This window comes from Canis lupus, chromosome 17, assembly GCF_003254725.2.
Source record: "Canis lupus dingo isolate Sandy chromosome 17, ASM325472v2, whole genome shotgun sequence".
NCBI classification, from domain to species: Eukaryota; Metazoa; Chordata; class Mammalia; order Carnivora; family Canidae; genus Canis; species Canis lupus.
The window spans coordinates 21056618-21074074 of NC_064259.1; the positions used below are offsets into that span (position 1 = coordinate 21056618).

Consider the following 17457-nt stretch of genomic DNA (forward strand, 5'->3'; position numbering starts at 1 on the left):
AAGTCTATGTTAAATCTTATATATACCATTTCCAGCTTTCACTAAGAGCAGCACAGTGTCCCCGCCTTGCAGGCAAGTCACTTGCTACTCCACCCCACTTGCCGTGGCAGCAGACACAAATGCCCTGGATGACAGACTCCTGATTTTCCCGCTCAGCATCCTCATGGGCAAATAACCTGGGACTCCGTAACTGTCTTCAGGTGTAACTTCTGTTTCCAGCTTCCAGCAAGATGACACAGACTTTCGTCATGTCTTCTTGCACAATCTAATGACCATTTCTCCATCAGAGGTCTGGAAACTTCATTAAACAGGGCAGATAACCCTTCCTTGAAACCAGTCCCACCCTTGGCTCCTGACACATCACCTATGTCTCCTATCTCCTCTCTTGATCACATCCCCTAAGATTACTCTAAGATTCAATCACTGGTCTTCGGCCCATTTTAAAAAAATAAAAGTAACAACAAACTTACTTCTCACGGCTCTAATTTCCCATTTTCTCTTCACTTCTTTTTGATATCGTGTCATCTTTAAAGGCCCAAGTTAGGTGCCACCCTCCCCCAGAAATCATCTGACTGAGCCCACACTCATCCTTTGCACTCTCTTGGAGCATTTAACAGCCAAATGTACTTTCACAGTTGAGCATTTCATATGTTTTGGCTTGTGGGATCTCTTATTGTTTTATGAATTACTCTTACTTTTTCAGTCAAACAAAGGCTCCTTAAGGACAAGATCCTTGTCTTTAAATGATCCTGTGCCCTTATGGTGCCTCACAGTGTTTAGCACCATATGTCAGCAGGCTGTAAATCCTTGGTGACTGAAACTAAGACAGTGTTGCTGGGGCATGTGGAAGGCTCAGTGGTTGAGTGTCTGCCTTTGGATCAGGCCATGGTCCTGGAGTCCTGGGATCGAGTCCCACATTGGGTTCCCCACAGGGAGCCTGCTTCTCTCTCCGCCTTTGTCTCTGCCTCTCTTTCTATGTCTCTCATGAATAAATAAATAAAATCTTTAAAAAGACAGTGTTGCAGTAGCTTGGAAAAAGAAACACAAAGAAGAAATTTCTTTTCCCTTCTTTCAATACTCAGGGGCCCAAATCAGAGCAAGGTGTCGCACACTGGGGCTGTGCAAGATCAAATAGCTTTTCCTGCCAGTGTGGTGGCATAGTCAGAGCATAGGCTTTAGGTGGGCTCATGCTCTGGTCTTGCCAGTGCTTGAGCTTGAGCTTGAGCAAGTCACTTGAACCCAGAGCCTTTATTTCCTCATATTCAAAATTGAGAGAATTACTAAGGCTTTTTGGAGATGAAGGCTATAATCCATAAGAGTGTCATTTGTGGTGGGAATTTCAGGAACCTTGGTAGACCAGGGTTTGAAAGCTGTTTGAAAGAAGGTAGGCCTTATCATAACTCTCTAGTGCATATCCCACTGAGAGGCCCATTGTCTCCTATAGGGCAGGCAGCTAGAGTCTAGGGGACCTGAAGAGTGATGGTCTGCATGAGAAAACAGAAAACCCAACACCGACGCATGTCAAGTTTGTTGTAGACTTTCTGGTGGCAAGGCTAGAGGATGAAATGAGCAGTCTGTCAAAAAGGCAAGGAAGTGAAGCTGGAAGATTCTGAGAGGGATTGGCTGCGGGGCAGGAGGAGGTATGAGAGCAGAGGAGGGCTGAGCTTGGGATTGAGGCAAAGTAGCTAAACAACTGGTCAGATCCACTCGTTCCAGAGGTAGGGAGAACATGCCACTTGGCCAATGACAAGGGCAAGCCACACAGCCTAAAGAAGGAAGATAAAATGACATGGCTTATATGTGTCCTCTGAGACACAGACCTGCTTTTGAAGCATGAAGAATCATTAAGGAAACATCAGGCACACGAGGGCTGCAGAAACAAATGTTCTCCCCTTAACACATTACAGCAGCCTCTGCAGCCCTGCTCCCTGTTCTGTCCTCAGGCTAGCCACTGAGGGGCCAGCAGTCCACCCCTCCAGAGTAGGCCAGGGAGAGGGAGGCTGAACAGTAGCTATGAGGCATATGACAGCATTACCCAGACCAGCCTGGAGAAGCCTCTTTAAGAGTTGAGATCATTGTTCAGTACAATGTGTCCTAGTAGCTGGTACCTCAGCAGGGTTCAGGACCTTAGAGAATAGCCACATGACCTAAAAGTATTATAAGAACAGAACCCTGGAAAAGCTCCAGTCCCTACCAGAACCAACACCATCCAGATCCCTGGCCCAGTGTGCTGGAGTGGGCATGAGCTCGTCCCCACCAGCCCTGGGACTAGGCCACCTACACCCTCTTTACCTTTGACTAATTCAGCTTTGAGAGGCTGAGCCTCACTATGAGTCAGGTCCTTGTCCCCCGCCCCCCCTCCCCATGAGAGAAGGTGATTGGCTGGGTCTGCCAGGGCTTTGTGACCCGCCTGCAGAGCCCCTCCACCCCCTCAGAACCCTCCATGCTTGCCTGCATGTATTGCCTCCATGCAACCCCAGAATAACCTGGATGTGTGACCCAGGGGGACAAGGGGTAGCGATTTTGCAGATTTCAGCCCCAGACAGATGACTTCAGCCCCCCTGGGCCTGGGCAGGAAGGGTTAGCCCAGTGACAATGGGCATAGCCCCACATCAGGAGCGGGAAACGTTTTGGCAGACTCCTCAGAGTTGTCCTCTGATCTCACAGCATCTGTTCCAGTTCTCCTGGCCGGTAGGATGGCATCTACAAAGCCCAATAGATGGGAAATCCAGAGCTGGGGAGGGATTGTGGTCAGAGGCCCAGCTGCGGGAAGCCCAGATGGCTGTCCCCAGACAGAAAGGGGAGCATTCTGTGGTCTTTCCCCATCCTGGACTTGCCTTTCTTGGGCTCGGAGATCTGAAGCTGGATATGTGTTGGGTACCTGCCTTCTCAAACCCCCTTGGATTCTCACTGTCTGCCCCAGTGACACTGAAAATGTATGATATGCTAGGTTCTGCACAGCACTTGGTATCTGTGGTTCACTTAATCCTCATAAAGGCTCTATGAAGTGGGAACTGTCCCCATTTTATAGATGAGGAAACTGAGGCCTGAAGCCAAGCTGCTAGGAGATGTTAGGGCCAGGATTTGAATCCAATTGTGCTGACTGGAGATCAGTATTCTTAACATAGCATCTTTTTAGAGGCTGCTGAAGACATGCCCAGTACCCTGCAGAACTGGAAGACCTGGTAGTCTTTCATAGCTGTGCTGGACAGAGGGCAGAGTCCTGGGAACTGCAGGGAGTTCTCCTAGGGGCCAAAGAACTGGAGACCCCTTAATTATCTTTAAGATATATTTGTGGAAGATAGATTCCCACTGAAGACCTGAAAACAAAAAGCCAAAATCAGATTTAGGCTCGTGATACCATTATTAAATACTGGAATGTGTGTGAGCTTTCAGAGTTATACAGACTTATTTATGATTTAAGAATATAAATCCCTAGACTTAATGTAGTCCTAGGTATCTGGGAAGGAAGTGGATGGTTTCTAGAAACTCTTCTGACCATGAGATATTAAGATTTAGTCTTGACCACTTTCAAGGCCTTAGGCAACAGAATGACAGCAACTCTGCCTCTCCTGATGAGAACTGTAACCACCTTTCCCATAGCCAGTAAATGCACCCTGAACCTTATGGTCCTAGCACAGGAAGTGATTTAGCAAAATCACCAGATTACACCTCCTCAACTTGTCTATCCCATGACTCCAAACCTGGTAGCCCGAGTCAAGGTTCTGAAGAGCAGGCTTTTCCCAAGGCCACATTCTCAGTCTGATCCTGGAACAGGATCTTCAGCTGACTCAGGTGTCACTCCAAGGGACATGCCACAAATCCAGTCAGGGACTGTTTCTCTTGAGGGTTACTATGTGCCAAAGATGATGGTAGGAACAAAGGGATAGGAAAGACCCCGCTATGGTAGCTTCTGGAACAGAAGCTGACCCCTTGTGTGGTTGCCTGCCATTGTCTCGGAAGAGGGAAAGCAACCCTTGGTAATGGGTGTGTTAACTTAAAGAGTTTTCTCAGACTGTTTCTCTGCTATAACTGAAGGCAGTTGGGCCATGTAGAGCCGGATGCTTGGGTAAATGCTTTATATATCTTTGTCCCCAGAAGCTGGTCCACTTTGCGTCTAGGTCTGAGTTAACACCCAGTACAAAAAGTCATCAGAAGTTGGATCAGTTGATGAGTTTAATGTGTGGTTTTGAGGAATAGGGAGGGTAGTATAGTTCAGTCCAGATTCTTAGACCTAACGTTCCAGGCCATTCCATCTGGTCCAGCTCTTATAGGATGTCCAGGTCAGGACTAAGCACCCCCTGTGCCCTGATACCATGAACTTTTGACAAAAACAGGCTTCCTCTTTGGAGGGCCACATCAAAGGCAGGGGCTCTTTTTCTAAATTGATTTAGGGAGAGATTTGGGGACCGGGAAATGTTTAAGAGAAGGCTTTGTTCAGGACCTGGGTGCCACCTGCTGGCCATAATTTAGTTGTATTTACAGAGCCAAATCTAGGAAAGGATAATGAAATATTGCTCAGTAGGTTAAGTGTCTGCCTGCCCTCAACTCAGGTCTTAATCCCAGGGTCCTGGAATGGAACCCCTCATTGGGCTCCTCAGTGAGGAGCCTGCTTCTCCCACTCCCCCTGCTTGTGTACTCTCACTCTTTCTCTGTCAAATAGATAAATCTTACTTTAAAAAAAAAAAAAAAAAAAAGATGAGATAAGGGAGCCAGGAGATTGTTTCTTTGTGTCTCACTAGCAAGTGTGACAGAAAATCTTTGCAGCGACCCCTGGGTGCCTTAGAGGAGTCCTCCTGAGCTAAAATGGACCCAACCAAGGCAGAGAGTAGCCAGTCCTGAGTGGAGATAATGGCTTTGTTCCTAATATCAGCCTGCCACCCATAATCACCCTACCCTCCCACCTCACTCCACCCCATCCCCACCCATTTTCCAAAAAGCCCAATAAGAGGTAACAACATGATTGTTGTCCTGAAAGGAGACATTCTTTCCCCAACTTCCTTCTTATATGCCCTATTGCCACTTTGGGGAACCCTAGATTCAGAGTGATCAAAGGTGTGGAAAATGCCCCCCATCGTGAGGCACAGACAGAACTGGGAATTTCCAGCCCATCTGAGAAGACTTTGGCATTTTTAAAATACCTGTGTAGCTCCTGGTGACTCTTAGAACCGTGATGGCAAGGTCTTTAGTTGTATTCTGGAAGGAAAACTGGAAATTTTTCCTATGCATCAAGAAAGAAGATGGCTAACACTTCCCCCCAGGGAGGTAGCAAAATATGTCAACATCCCAGCCTATGCCACTGCAGTGTAGGCCAGTCAGTCCCAGGCACCCACCTATGTCAGGTGAGGATGGTGTTCTAGTACTAGGCACCAGAATCACCTGGAGTGTATGTGTGGGTGTGGGTGTATGTGTGTGTGTGTAACCATATACAGTTGAGCCTTGAGCACTACAGGTTTGAACTACATAGGTCCCCTTATATGTAGATTTTTTTTTTGAGAAATACAATACGGTACTGAAATTGTATTTTCTCTTCCTTGTGATTTTCTTAATAACATTTTATTTTCTCTAGCTTACTTTACTGTAAGAATACATATATAATACATATGACATACAAAATATATGTTGATCAACTGTTTATGTCATCAGTAAGGCTTTTGGTCAACAGTAGACTATTAAGTTTTGGAGGGAGTCAAAAATTATACACAGATTTTCAACTATGCAGGGGATCAGTTCCCCTAACCCTGTATTGTTCAAGGGTCAACTGTATATAATACACTACATATGTTATATGTTACATATAAACACATACTAATAAATTTTATACGTAGTACCTTATATATAGTTATACACATAATATATAATATAGTTCTGTATAATATGTATATAGTTATACACACACACACACACACACACACATGCACTTGGGCTTTACTCTGGCCTACTAGAAAGTCTCTGCCCAAAAGTCTGATGTGCTTTTCTAGTAAAGAATGTGAACCATCACCTGTTCAGTCCTGTGGAATCCCAAGAAGATGCCTTCAGGATGGAAGACCCTTGAAGCTAAAATGATTTCAGTGAAAACCTGAAGGACTAATGTTGACCTGGACCAATGCCTCTGCTTTTATCAATAATCAATCCTTGAAACTCATATACGCTAAACAGAAAAAAAAATCCCTAAAGTGACTCAGAACTCCCAGGGCCAACCTAAGACCCCCTCCCCCTTTACCTTCCAGAACCAGTCCTGACCGACTCAGACCCTCTGAAACCTAGCAGAATGCAAAGCCATAGCCCTCCCCTGCTAACCCCAAATCACCCTGCTCCCAGGGGCCTCAGGGAGAAATAATCCTCCTCCTAGCTCATGGAAGGATACTGTTGGATACACCCCAACAGTATCCATAATAGCTTGTCCCCTCTGCACTCAGCTCCAGCAGGACTGTGCAAGCCCCCTAGGGTCTGGCAGGGTCTGACCACTCCTATAGGGGCCAATCAAGCACATTTCTAACTCTACATGCTCTCCTTTCTGACTTCCTGTCACACCTACTGTTTTCACCACACACTTTGGGGGTATTTGGTTCTACGATTCTCCTTTGTGTTTGTCTTCCCAGTAAGACTACAAACACCCTAAGGACAGGGGCAAATCTTTCCTATTTCTCACTAACTAAATACTCATCAAAATAAATTGTACTTTTCTCCACCCCATCCATTCTATCTCTTTGTCAAGTTTGGTGTCCATCTATTCCCACTGACTTACCAATGTTACTTGAGGTGAGTTTCCTAGAAACTCCTAAACCCTGTCTCTGCAATTATGAAAAATTGAGAGAGAAACGCTCTTGTTTTGTCCTTCATTGCCCAGGGGAAGGGAGGCCAGGCAGGCCAAAAAGCCAACAGAAACAAAAATTACCATCTTGGGAGCTTCTGAGGATTCAGAAGCTAGGAATTCCAGAGATTTCCGAGGGTAATTTTGAGGGAGTCTCCTTGCACTGAGTGTCCTCTTACACAATGGTTTTGAGCCCAGTGCCCTGTATTGTGACCCTTGTTCTCACCACAGGATTTGTTTAGATGCCTGTCCCCCTGGCAGTAGGAGCTTTGAGGCCAGGAATGGGGTTTCCAGGCCTGTCACAGGCAAGGTACTCAGCCAATTTTATGAATGATGCTTCTTCATGTGCCTCTCCTCTTCCTGATCATCTCTCATCACCTCTGGCCTGGCCTCCTCCTCCCCCTCAAACTTTCATCTTGGGCATCATTTCCTCCAGACACTGTCTCTCAACCCCGTGCATGGAGACATGCCCTGCCCCTCTCTGTTCCTATAGCACCCTGAGCATGCTCAGTCACAGCCTGTCAATTCTCTTGAAATCACTTATAGGTCTGTCCCTTCCACCTAATGTAAGCTCCTCAAGGGCCAGGCTATGTTTCTCAGAAGGTCCCAAGACAATAATTTTTGTTTCTCTCTCAATTTTTCTCAAAAACTGAAGTTACATGCACATCTAATGAGGTTCTACTATGTATCCTTGGGGTCGAGGGTGCAGGGGAGCACAGCCTGGTGAATGCCAGCCAAGCCTCCTCTCTAAAGCGGCTTCACCAATTTGCACCTGTAAACTCTTTGGGCATCTTGGGTAGGTGCAGATTCTGACTCAGTAGGTCTGGGGTGGGACTGAAGAATTGGAATTTCTAGCAAGCTAAAGCACATACAGCACCACTGCTGCTGCTCCAGGGACCAGAGTTTAAAAACCATGGGAGCAGAGAATGAGTGGATTTCGGGGAGGGGGCAGCAATCCAGACAGCTGCTGGTGGCTCCTAACTTGGGGAGCAAAGTGAGAGGGCTGGAGAGGTGGGGCCCATTTAGGAGTTTGATAAGTGGTGAGGAGGGTCACATGATAAAGGCAGATGCCTACAGGCACAGGGGATGGTCTGGGCATATTTTTCCTTCACAGAGACACTTTGTGTATTAAACCTAGGGAAATATTATTCACTCCGGAAATAAGCACTCTCAGAATTCTCAAAATACACTGTCCTTTTGTCTATTTTCTATTTCTCCACTTCTGATAAAGACCTAGTTACAAGATACATTTCCCTCCTAACAGTGCAAGTCAGTGATAAACAGCAGCTGACACTTGGCCTCCCTGTGCCTCTGGGGGCAGGGTAAGGAGGCACTCACACCTGCTGGCCAGAAGGGGGCGCCTCTACCCAGATCCCACCATGGTTGCTGCGAGGAAACAAAGGCCCAGGGTTGCCAAAAGAAGCCAGAAACCTCAAGTCATTTGTGTGAAATGTCCTCACGTTAAAATATTGGGCACTAATTCAAAAATGTTTCCAACACTGTGAGGGCTGAGCAGTTCGCATCTGCAAGGCAAATTCAGCCAGTGGGTGTCTCGTTCATGACTGCTCTGTATAGTGGTGTGGCTCAGGCTGCTTTTCTGTAGCTTCTGCTGGCAGCAGTGGGGAGGGGGGGGCGCTAGGAGAGAGGCTGGAGGCTGGGAGGCCTATAGGAGGTTACTGCTGGCCTTGGCCTTGGCCAGAGAGCCTGCATGCAAACCCCCCAGGCAGCAGGAGAGGTAGGAAGAGCAGGCTTACTAAGAAGGCAGAGCTACAGGACGCAATGACTGATTGGATCGGAGGGTGGTGGGAAGCAGCCCCCAGGTTCCTAAGTGTGTGACTAAGTGACTGGTGCTCATGTCCACTGGGATAATGAAGACAAGAGCAGAAGCCTGGATTGAGGGGAGGTTCTAGATAAGCAGAATGTAGGTGCCTAGGGGTCAACCAGCAGGCCACCTGCCACAGAAATACGGGGTTGGAAGTCAAAGGAGAGACAAAGGTTAATCATCTTTCTAAAACACAAATCTGGTCAGGTTACCGCCTGCTTAAAATCTTCTCATGGCTTCTTCCTGTTGTCTGAACAGAAAGTCTGGACTCCTCTTGGAAAACAAAGCCCTTTGCAGGCTGTCCCTGCCAGCCTCACTGTACCACACCCCAACACAAAAACTTGCTCCCCGGGCCTGCTGAACAACTCAGAGTCCCAGAATCAGCCATGCCTTTGTCTTCACTAGTCCCTGGGCCCGCGGTACCCTTCTACCCTGTCCCTTGTACATTTGGAAAACTCTGAGTTCTCCCAGACTCCAGCCGTCTCTGCCCCGAAGTCTTCGCTGACCTTGTCAAGCTGAAGAGATCACTCCCACCTTTGTGCTGTCTATAAGGGCATGTGCTTTTACTGCCCTCTCACCCGCCCGGTAAGGGTTTGCCTGTCTGTAAACTCCTCGAAGGCAGAGACCACATCTTACCGCGCCACCAGTTCCTCAGCACACGGCTGGCATAGAGTGGCCACTCGGGAAATACCTGAAGTTTTCCAGGAGGCAAGACTGCAAAGGGGGTCTAGAGGAAGATGCTTTCCACCTCCCCAGGGTTTCTCTGGCTCCTTCTCTCCCTACAGTTAAAGAACAGCACAAGGCCCCCAGGTGTTGACCGTGCCTGTCTTCCTTCTCTGCAGCTGGGGAATGGCCGTCAATGTGTACTCCACATCCGTGACCAGTGAAAATCTGAGTCGCCATGATATGCTTGCATGGGTCAATGACTCCCTGCACCTCAACTATACCAAGATAGAACAGCTCTGTTCAGGTAGGAGCCTGGGAGTGGGGAGAGTGGACCCTGCTGAAGGGGAGGGGAGGGAAGAGGATGGCAGGGGGGAGGCCAAACAGCCACAGCAGAAAATGTAGTTTGTAATTAGGATTGAGGAGAGCTGCGGAGCCCTTAACCAGTCAGAGCATTTGGAGGTAAAGGAAATGAGGGTCTCATGGCATAGAAAGACTCAGAGGCAAAGAGGAAGAGAGGCTCAGGGAAGGGCTGTGGGACAGGAGGGGCAGTGGGGTATCCAGAGCTGGGAGAGGCAGTGAAGCTAGAGGGCAACAGCACAAGGTCCAGTGTAGCCACTGAGCCCAAACCTCGGCTCTCCTGGCAGTGCCACCCTGGGCATGTCACTAGGCCTCAGTTTTCCCATCCATAAAATGGAGATCCTGTGGCCTCTCAAACTAGGGTTGTTGGCAGGATGGAACGCTGTATATGCAGTGTGTGGTATGGTGCTGGTACGTGACCGCATCCATGGGGAGTGACTGCTCTTATTCCTGGAGAGCTGAGCTGGGGGCATCCTGGCTGTGTCTGTCCTACACGTAGGACAAGGAGAGAGGAGAGACTGGCTGGTTTGGGGGAGTGGGCCAGCAGAGGGCCTGGGAAGGGAAAGCAGGTGCCTGGGCAGAGGCGCCACCGGGCACCCTCAGGCAGCTGTGCTTCTCCACAGGGGCAGCCTACTGTCAGTTCATGGACATGCTCTTCCCCGGCTGTGTGCACCTGAGGAAGGTGAAGTTCCAGGCCAAACTAGAACATGAATACATCCACAACTTCAAAGTGCTGCAAGCAGCTTTCAAGAAGATGGGTGTTGATAAAGTAGGTGCCTGCGCTCCGGGGGGCCCTGAGGAGCTCTGTGACCCTGGGGAAGAAGATGGCCCGCCAGCCGGGGCTGGGGGCTGCTGGGGTCATTCCAGCTCTCATGCCTCTCTCCACCCACCTTCCTTCCAGAGGGAATGTCCCCCCAGCTCAAAGCATGGTACAAACCCCCACACTTGACATCCCCTCCTGACTACCTTCCTGCCCCTTCCTTCTCTCTAGACCCTATCCGTCTCAGAACCTGAGGCTCAGTCCACCACTTCTATTAAGTTCCTTCTCTGTAGGGCCTGAGAAAAGTCTCCTGGCTCACTATACTGCCTCAGCGGCCTGTAGGCCCTGGTGCCAGCAGCTCCCGCCCCCCATGCACACAGCAGCACCAAGGGACACCTCCTCCCTCGGTGCCTCCTGTACCTGGAGGAGATGGCTGTCTCTGGATCCCGGGCCCAGGCCCCAACCAGCTGTCCACTCGTTCCGGTGCCCCGGGAGGGGGCCCCCTCCCATGGAGAAGGCGGAAGATGTGGCAGCCCAGGGGCTGGCTTTCCTGAGAGCAGTGGCCCTCTCACAGAGGAAGGCAGCCCTACAGCAGCAGGTGGCTAAAGTTCTCTGCTTGTGTGGTCTATTTCAGATAATTCCCGTAGAGAAATTAGTGAAAGGAAAGTTCCAAGATAATTTTGAGTTTATTCAGTGGTTTAAGAAATTCTTTGACGCAAACTATGATGGAAAGGATTACAACCCTCTGCTGGCGCGGCAGGGCCAGGACGTAGCACCACCTCCTAACCCAGGTGATCAGATCTTCAACAAATCCAAGAAACTCATTGGCACAGCAGGTAACGTGCCCGAGCCGGGGGAGGGAGTATGGGGGGCCGGGCCGGCAGGGCTCCACAGCCAGGAGCGCCCCCTGGGCCACCGGCCCGGCCCTGCCAGCCTAGAGGAGACTGTTATCACGGAGTTCAGATGACGCCGCCTGCTGCCCGCCTAGACCAGGGGGAGTCACAGTAGGGAGGACAGGGCTGCCGACATGGCTACAGACGGAGAGACACCGGCACCAGCCATGGGGGCAGTGGCGGTGGGAGGCCCAGAACACTTGCTTTGGTAGCATGAGCTAACTTGTGTGCCTCGAGACGACGGGGAGGCATGTGGCACGGTTCATCTGTCCAGGTCCATCCAGGCCAAGGGCCTGGTGCCAGCACCACACACCCTCCTTATCCCCTGCCCACTGGACACCTGGGGACAGGAGTTTGCCCATTTTCCCCCATTGGGATCACATCTTCCCCTACTCCAAAGGCCCATAGCCCCAAGTCCTCAAGAGATGAGTCTTATGAAAGGAGGCTTTGTCTAGGTTCTAGAGGAGAAGGGAGAGAAGCAGTAGGGCCTTTGGGGGGCGAAAGGGTTGGGGAGAGGCAGAGAGAGGAGCAGCCCAGCATCTGAACCCGTCATAGCAGAGCCACTCCTCCGTTTGCGCTGCTGCCCCGCCTGGGCCTGCCCCCCATTCACCTGCTTGCTTGCGTTAGAAGCAGCCGGCTCTGACTAGGGAGCGGCCATAGCTAGAAGACAAGTGGCCACAGCATGCCCGGCCTGCGGGGGAGGAGCCCTGGTCCCTGAGTCAGGCCCAGCGGAGAACACAGAGCCCATCCTGAGGCAGGGGCCCTGAGACTCTGAGGTCACCCACGGGGAGGGTGGGGCCTCTGGTAGGAAAGACCCAGCAAGTGCCAGATCTGCGACCCTGCAACAGCTGCTTTTCTTCAGACTCTGGCTGACAGTACAAGAGGCCCAACCCTTCCAGCCCCATTTCCCAAATTCGCCTTCCCAGTTCCCCTCACCTCTCCCTCAGGCCAGCTCTCCTCCCTCCCCATACCTCATACCTTCTTTACTTCCCCGAAGTCCCTGCTCTCCCAGGCTTGCCAAAGAGCTGTCCAGCTGCTGTGGTGTCAGTGTGGCCATGGCTTGAGGCCTAGATGTAGCTGCCTCTTGAGTGGGAGAAGAGGGGAGGGCAAGAGTGCCTGCCTTTCGCATGGGCCTGCCCCCGCAGCCGTCACACCAGGCCATCTCATGCCGGGTGAGCTGTGGGCTCACATGGTCCCATCCCGCTTTTCTCCCCTGGGCAGTTCCACAGAGGACGTCCCCCACAGGCCCCAAAAATATGCAGACCTCTGGTCGGCTGAGCAATGTGGCCCCACCCTGCATCCTCCGGAAGAATCCCCCGTCAGCCCGGAATGGCGGTCATGAGACTGATGCCCAGATTCTTGAACTCAACCAGCAGGTGAGCAGGGTGGGTGATGGTGGCTGAGAGAGCGCTTGACAAACAGCCAGGCCCTTGAGCCATCAGGGCAGTAAGGGGTGTCTGAGGTCAGGACTCTGGCCTGAACACCGTGTCCCCAAGCAGCTATTGGATTTGAAGCTGACCGTGGATGGGCTGGAGAAGGAGCGTGACTTCTACTTCAGCAAACTTCGAGACATTGAGCTCATCTGCCAGGAACACGAAAGTGAGAACAGCCCTGTTATCTCGGGCATCATTGGCATTCTCTATGCCACTGAGGTGAGCCCTGCCTTCACCCGCTCACGTCCCAGGCCGCCTGGGCCCCACCCCATCCTGCCCCGTGAAGACCACGAGGGGTAGCACCCGAGGGGCCGGAGGAACACGGTGAGGAGAGCCAGCTGCAGTCAGAGCCCAAGGCCACAGAGAGATTAGCAGGGGAAGTGGGACTAGACCTCACCTCCCCACCCCACCCCCACCCCCGAGCTCCTGACAGTGTCTCCCCCTCTGCCTGGCCTGCCAGACTCACCGCTTCCCTCTCCTTCCCACTCTCCAGGAAGGATTTGCACCCCCTGAGGACGATGAGATCGAGGAACACCAACAGGAAGACCAGGACGAGTACTGAGGGCGGCTCGGGCCCTGGCTGACTGCACGGCTGCCCGTGCCCCCCACCCTGCTCCCATCCCACATTATAATCCTTTCCTTACAGCCTGTCGGCCGGCCGGGTGCTTTGTGTCAGTGCCCACAGCACTGGGGAGTCAGGCAAGGAGCGGGGCTCGTGGGGATGGGGCAGGTGCGCAGGCAGAGGCCCCGTCCTGTGGGCACCGGCCCAGCGGGTGAGGCCTCTGTCCACTCCTCCGTACCCCTATTTATTTCCGTTGTCTCTACGCTGTGTCGGCCAACACTTCCCCGGAGGGCGCTGCTGCCACCCGCCCCAGCCAGCCGCCTGCTCCCCTGACAGCCAGCAGCTGTATATTTGACAAAGTCATTGGTATATTTTTACTTACTGGATTTTCCTTGCACTTTACCTGTTCTTTTCCCAGGGCCGACAGCACGGGGCTCCGGGGCAGTGTGCCTGGCTTGGCTTCCCTTCCCCGCTGCCAGGAGCCGTGGCAGGACTCGCCCATTCTTATTTATTTTGTCTTTTGACTTTCCAGTAGTTGAGGGGAAGGCTGATGTCAGGAGAGGGATAAGGGGACCGAGGGGGGTGGTGCCTTAGGCCCTGGTGGTCAGGGAGGAGGGGAGCATGTGAGGGATGAAAGTGACCTCCTGGCACCAGGTTCACCCACCCTTGGCCCCCTGCCCCCAGCACTGAAGCCCAGCACTGCCCCGAGGCCCCCTCCACTCCTCCTGCAGCTTGGTTCATACCACACAGACTCTGCTTGGACCCTCCTGTACGTCTGCCTCCCATCTGCCCTCCTACCCGACCTCTATCCCCTCGGGCCACCTAGCCTGCATATGTGTTCACTTTTATTTAAATAAACTTGTGTGGTAAAAGTCCATGCCCGGTCTCCCTCAACTGAGCCACAGCCTGGGTCTCCATGCTTTTCTCCTCCTGAGCACTCCCCTCTCTAGAGGAGATGGTGTAGAGCACACAGCACCACTACCACCCTCTATCAGGCCTAGAAACTGCCATTGGCGCCTGGCCTCAGAGCCCAGCTCTGATCTCGTCCCCATCTCTCCACACTGGTACGAAGGCTTTAAGGGAAGGAAGCTGTGGAGGCCCCCAGTCCCTGTGGAGGAACAAAGTTTGGAGCCATGGCTGTGACGATGGGCTGCCCAGTAAAGTGACTGGGGGTGGGGGAAGTATCAGGGTGGCCTGGCCAAGAGGTGCTTTCATTTTTTTTTTTAAGATTGTATTTATTTATTCATGAGAGATACAGAGAAAGAGAGAGAGAGGCAGAGACATAGGTAGAGGGAGAAACAGGCTCCCTGCAGGGAGCCCGATGTGGGACTCAATCCCTGAGACTCCAGGATTACACCCTGAACTGAAGCCAGACGCTTAACCGCTGAGCCACCCAGACGTCCGAGGTGCTTTCTTTCAGTCTCCTTTGGGCCAGTGAGGCCACGTGTTGCCCCCCACCCGTTGTCAAATTTCACATACCTCACAATCGTGATCCAGCTGGGAACAAGGAGAACTGTGGGTTACAAAGAGCAAGCAGCTCTGAGTGCTGGAGCCCAGGACAGTAATGCCTGAGGGGTTCCTTCTGGGCAACAAGCTCTAAGGGGAGCCAGGAGTCAGCGAGCCTTTCACATGACCCACACAGCCCTATGTTCATGGTGTGTGCCCCAGCAAAGGGCCACAGGAAGCCCAGCAGAGACCGAGGACCCTGAAATGAATGTGGGAACCAGGCCCATTCAAACAGAGCCATCATCTAGATCAGCCCCCTCATTTACTGATGAAGGGACCGAGGCCTGCATGTGACATGACTTGCTCATGGTGGTAAAAATCTGGTTTAGAATCCAGACCTCCTGGTTCAGTGCTCATCCCCAAAGACCACAAAGGTGTGACCTCCAGAATGTTCTCTAGCTGCAGGCTGGTAGTCCTGGTAGGTGTTTCCTCACCATTCTGAATATGACTGAATTGGGGCTGTGTTTCTTCCGTGACCCTGCTCCATGTGGGCGCCGCCTCCAGACTACCACCATTTCTCTGGTGACCCCAGACAGAAGCCTTAAAAAGTAATTCATGTCTGTTCATTTCTCATTCACTTCACCTCCTCCTTTTGACTCCCACCCTAACATAGATAGTTCTGCCCCTGTTCTGTTTTTCTCCCCCAACCGGTTCCTTGCCTGCTTTTATTGATCTTAATGATTTTTAATTCCCTTGCCTAATTTTTTTTAAGACTTATACATTTATTTAAGAGAGAGAGAAAGGGGCAGAGAATCCCAGGCAGACTCCCCACTGAGCTCAGAGCCCGATTCCACTCGATGTGGGGGCTCCATTCCAGAATCCTGAGATCATGACCTGAGTCAGACGCTTCACCCACTGAGCCACGGGCCGCCCCCCTTGCCTACGTTTAAAGGGCTTTCCTCCATTAGTCCACATAGACACTATAAGAGGATAAAGTAGTTACTCTGTGCTATCCAAAGTTCATCTTCAGCCCAAGACCTTACCCTGCCAGCAAAGTGGGTATGGTAGACAGACTAATGCCACCCCCCAAAGGTATCCACATTGTAATTCCCCCAACTTGGAATATATTAGGTTACATGGCAAAGGGGAATTAAGATTCCAAATGGAATTAAGTCTCTAACCAGTTGACCTTAAAATTAGGAGAGTATGGTAGGTTATCCAGATGAGCCCAATGTAATCACAGAGTCCATAAAAGTGGAAGGAGGGGGTGCAGAAGAGGAGATCGGAGTGATGCCATGTGAAAAGGTACTCAATAAGGTGTTGCTGGCTTCAAGGATAGAAGGGGCCTGAGCAAAGAAACACAGGTGGCCCCTAGATACTGAAAAGGGCAAGAAAACAGCCTCCCGTGGAGGCTCGAGAAAGGGCCACTGCCCTACAGACATGGCATTTTAGCACAATGAGACCCTGACACACCCTCGCCTTCTAGAACTGTAAGACAATAAATTTGTATTGTTTTAATCCACTCAGTTTATGGTGATTTGTTAACAGCAGCTAATGCAGTAGATCAAACTGTGCTTCAGTGAGCTCACTGAAGCCCTTCTTTCTCCCACACTAGACACCCACCTGTCCTCCTTGACCCCACGTCTTTTGATTCTTCCCTCAGACCCCACTTGGGTGGGTACCTGCCCCAGCCCGCATCCATGGCTAGTGTCTAAGGCTGCTCTTGGAACACCCAAAGTTCAGAGACATAAAGCCACTGCAGCCGCCTCCACCTCTTCCCAGGACCCTCATATTAAGTGTGTCTTTCTCACAGAACACTTAGGATGGTGAACTGTAATTTTCTCTTTACACACTTGTCTCTCACACAGGCTTAGAGTTGCTCACAAGCAAGTGAGGCGAATACTCCAGCTCTACCTAGCCCAGAGCCAGGTGCTTAGGTAGAGAAGGTGTTTAGGAAATGCTGCAGGAGAAACAAGTGAGCTAGTTCTATCCCCTAGATGCCAAGGTACAGCCAATGACTTGTCAGACCAATGCAAGAAAAGCCAGCAAGGGAAGTCCCTCCCACCCTTTATATATCTTCCTGGAGCAGACCCCTTCTTTGCCTCTATGGAAAGCTTGTTCTGTTTCTCTTCAGAAAACAGCATCTCTTCTGTGACCATACACATGACACCGAAAGGTTGAGCAAAGGGATATTGTTGTGACTCTGAGTAGGTAAACCCGTGATCTGAAAAATGAATTGAATCACAACCAGTTCAGTTATGGTCCGTGGCAAAGCACTTCCATCTCAGAGTGACCTGAGGCAAAGTCAGACACAATCAGACCAGAAGGGGTATAAGGACAGGCAGGAGGCAGCAAGAGCTGGTCACCTCCCATCTCCTGCCTTTCCCCCACCCCACCTCCTCCTTCACATAGTCCCCCTTACCTTTCCAAAATAGTGGCTCATACCACAGCACAAGGGCTCTGATCCCTTTCTAACCTTCTTCACCTCCCAAATCCCATTAAGCACCACCCCCACTGAACTGCTATCCAGTTTCCCAGCTTTACCCTGTCATGTCTCACCTCTAGGTCTTCGTTTAAATCAATAAATCCACACAACTGGCCTGTTCTCTCCAGCTGTCCTGATCCCTAAACAGTGAAAATTCTCCCATTCCCCATCTCAAATGCCACCTCTTTCAGGACGCTTTCTCTAATCTCCTTTCTAAGG

The 17457-nt window shown here is 51.0% G+C and overlaps 1 protein-coding gene across 3 annotated transcripts in view; it reads left to right on the forward strand.

The window, feature by feature from the left end:
- Positions 1-14182, forward strand: part of MAPRE3 (microtubule associated protein RP/EB family member 3) — a 53936-nt gene extending 39754 nt beyond the window's left edge. Inside the window, exons 1-7 of one of the 3 annotated variants that reach the window (XM_025454411.3) lie at positions 2431-2691; positions 9479-9606; positions 10283-10428; positions 11054-11255; positions 12534-12688; positions 12812-12964; positions 13239-14182. In XM_025454411.3, coding sequence (XP_025310196.1) covers positions 9486-9606; positions 10283-10428; positions 11054-11255; positions 12534-12688; positions 12812-12964; positions 13239-13307 — 846 coding nt within the window. In that variant the 5' untranslated portion in view covers positions 2431-2691; positions 9479-9485 and the 3' untranslated portion in view covers positions 13308-14182. Of the gene's footprint in view, positions 1-2430; positions 2692-9478; positions 9607-10282; positions 10429-11053; positions 11256-12533; positions 12689-12811; positions 12965-13238 lie in introns of those variants that run through there. The other 2 variants (XM_025454413.3, XM_025454412.3) reach the window with 2 other exon arrangements.
- Positions 14183-17457: the final 3275 nt, after the last annotated feature.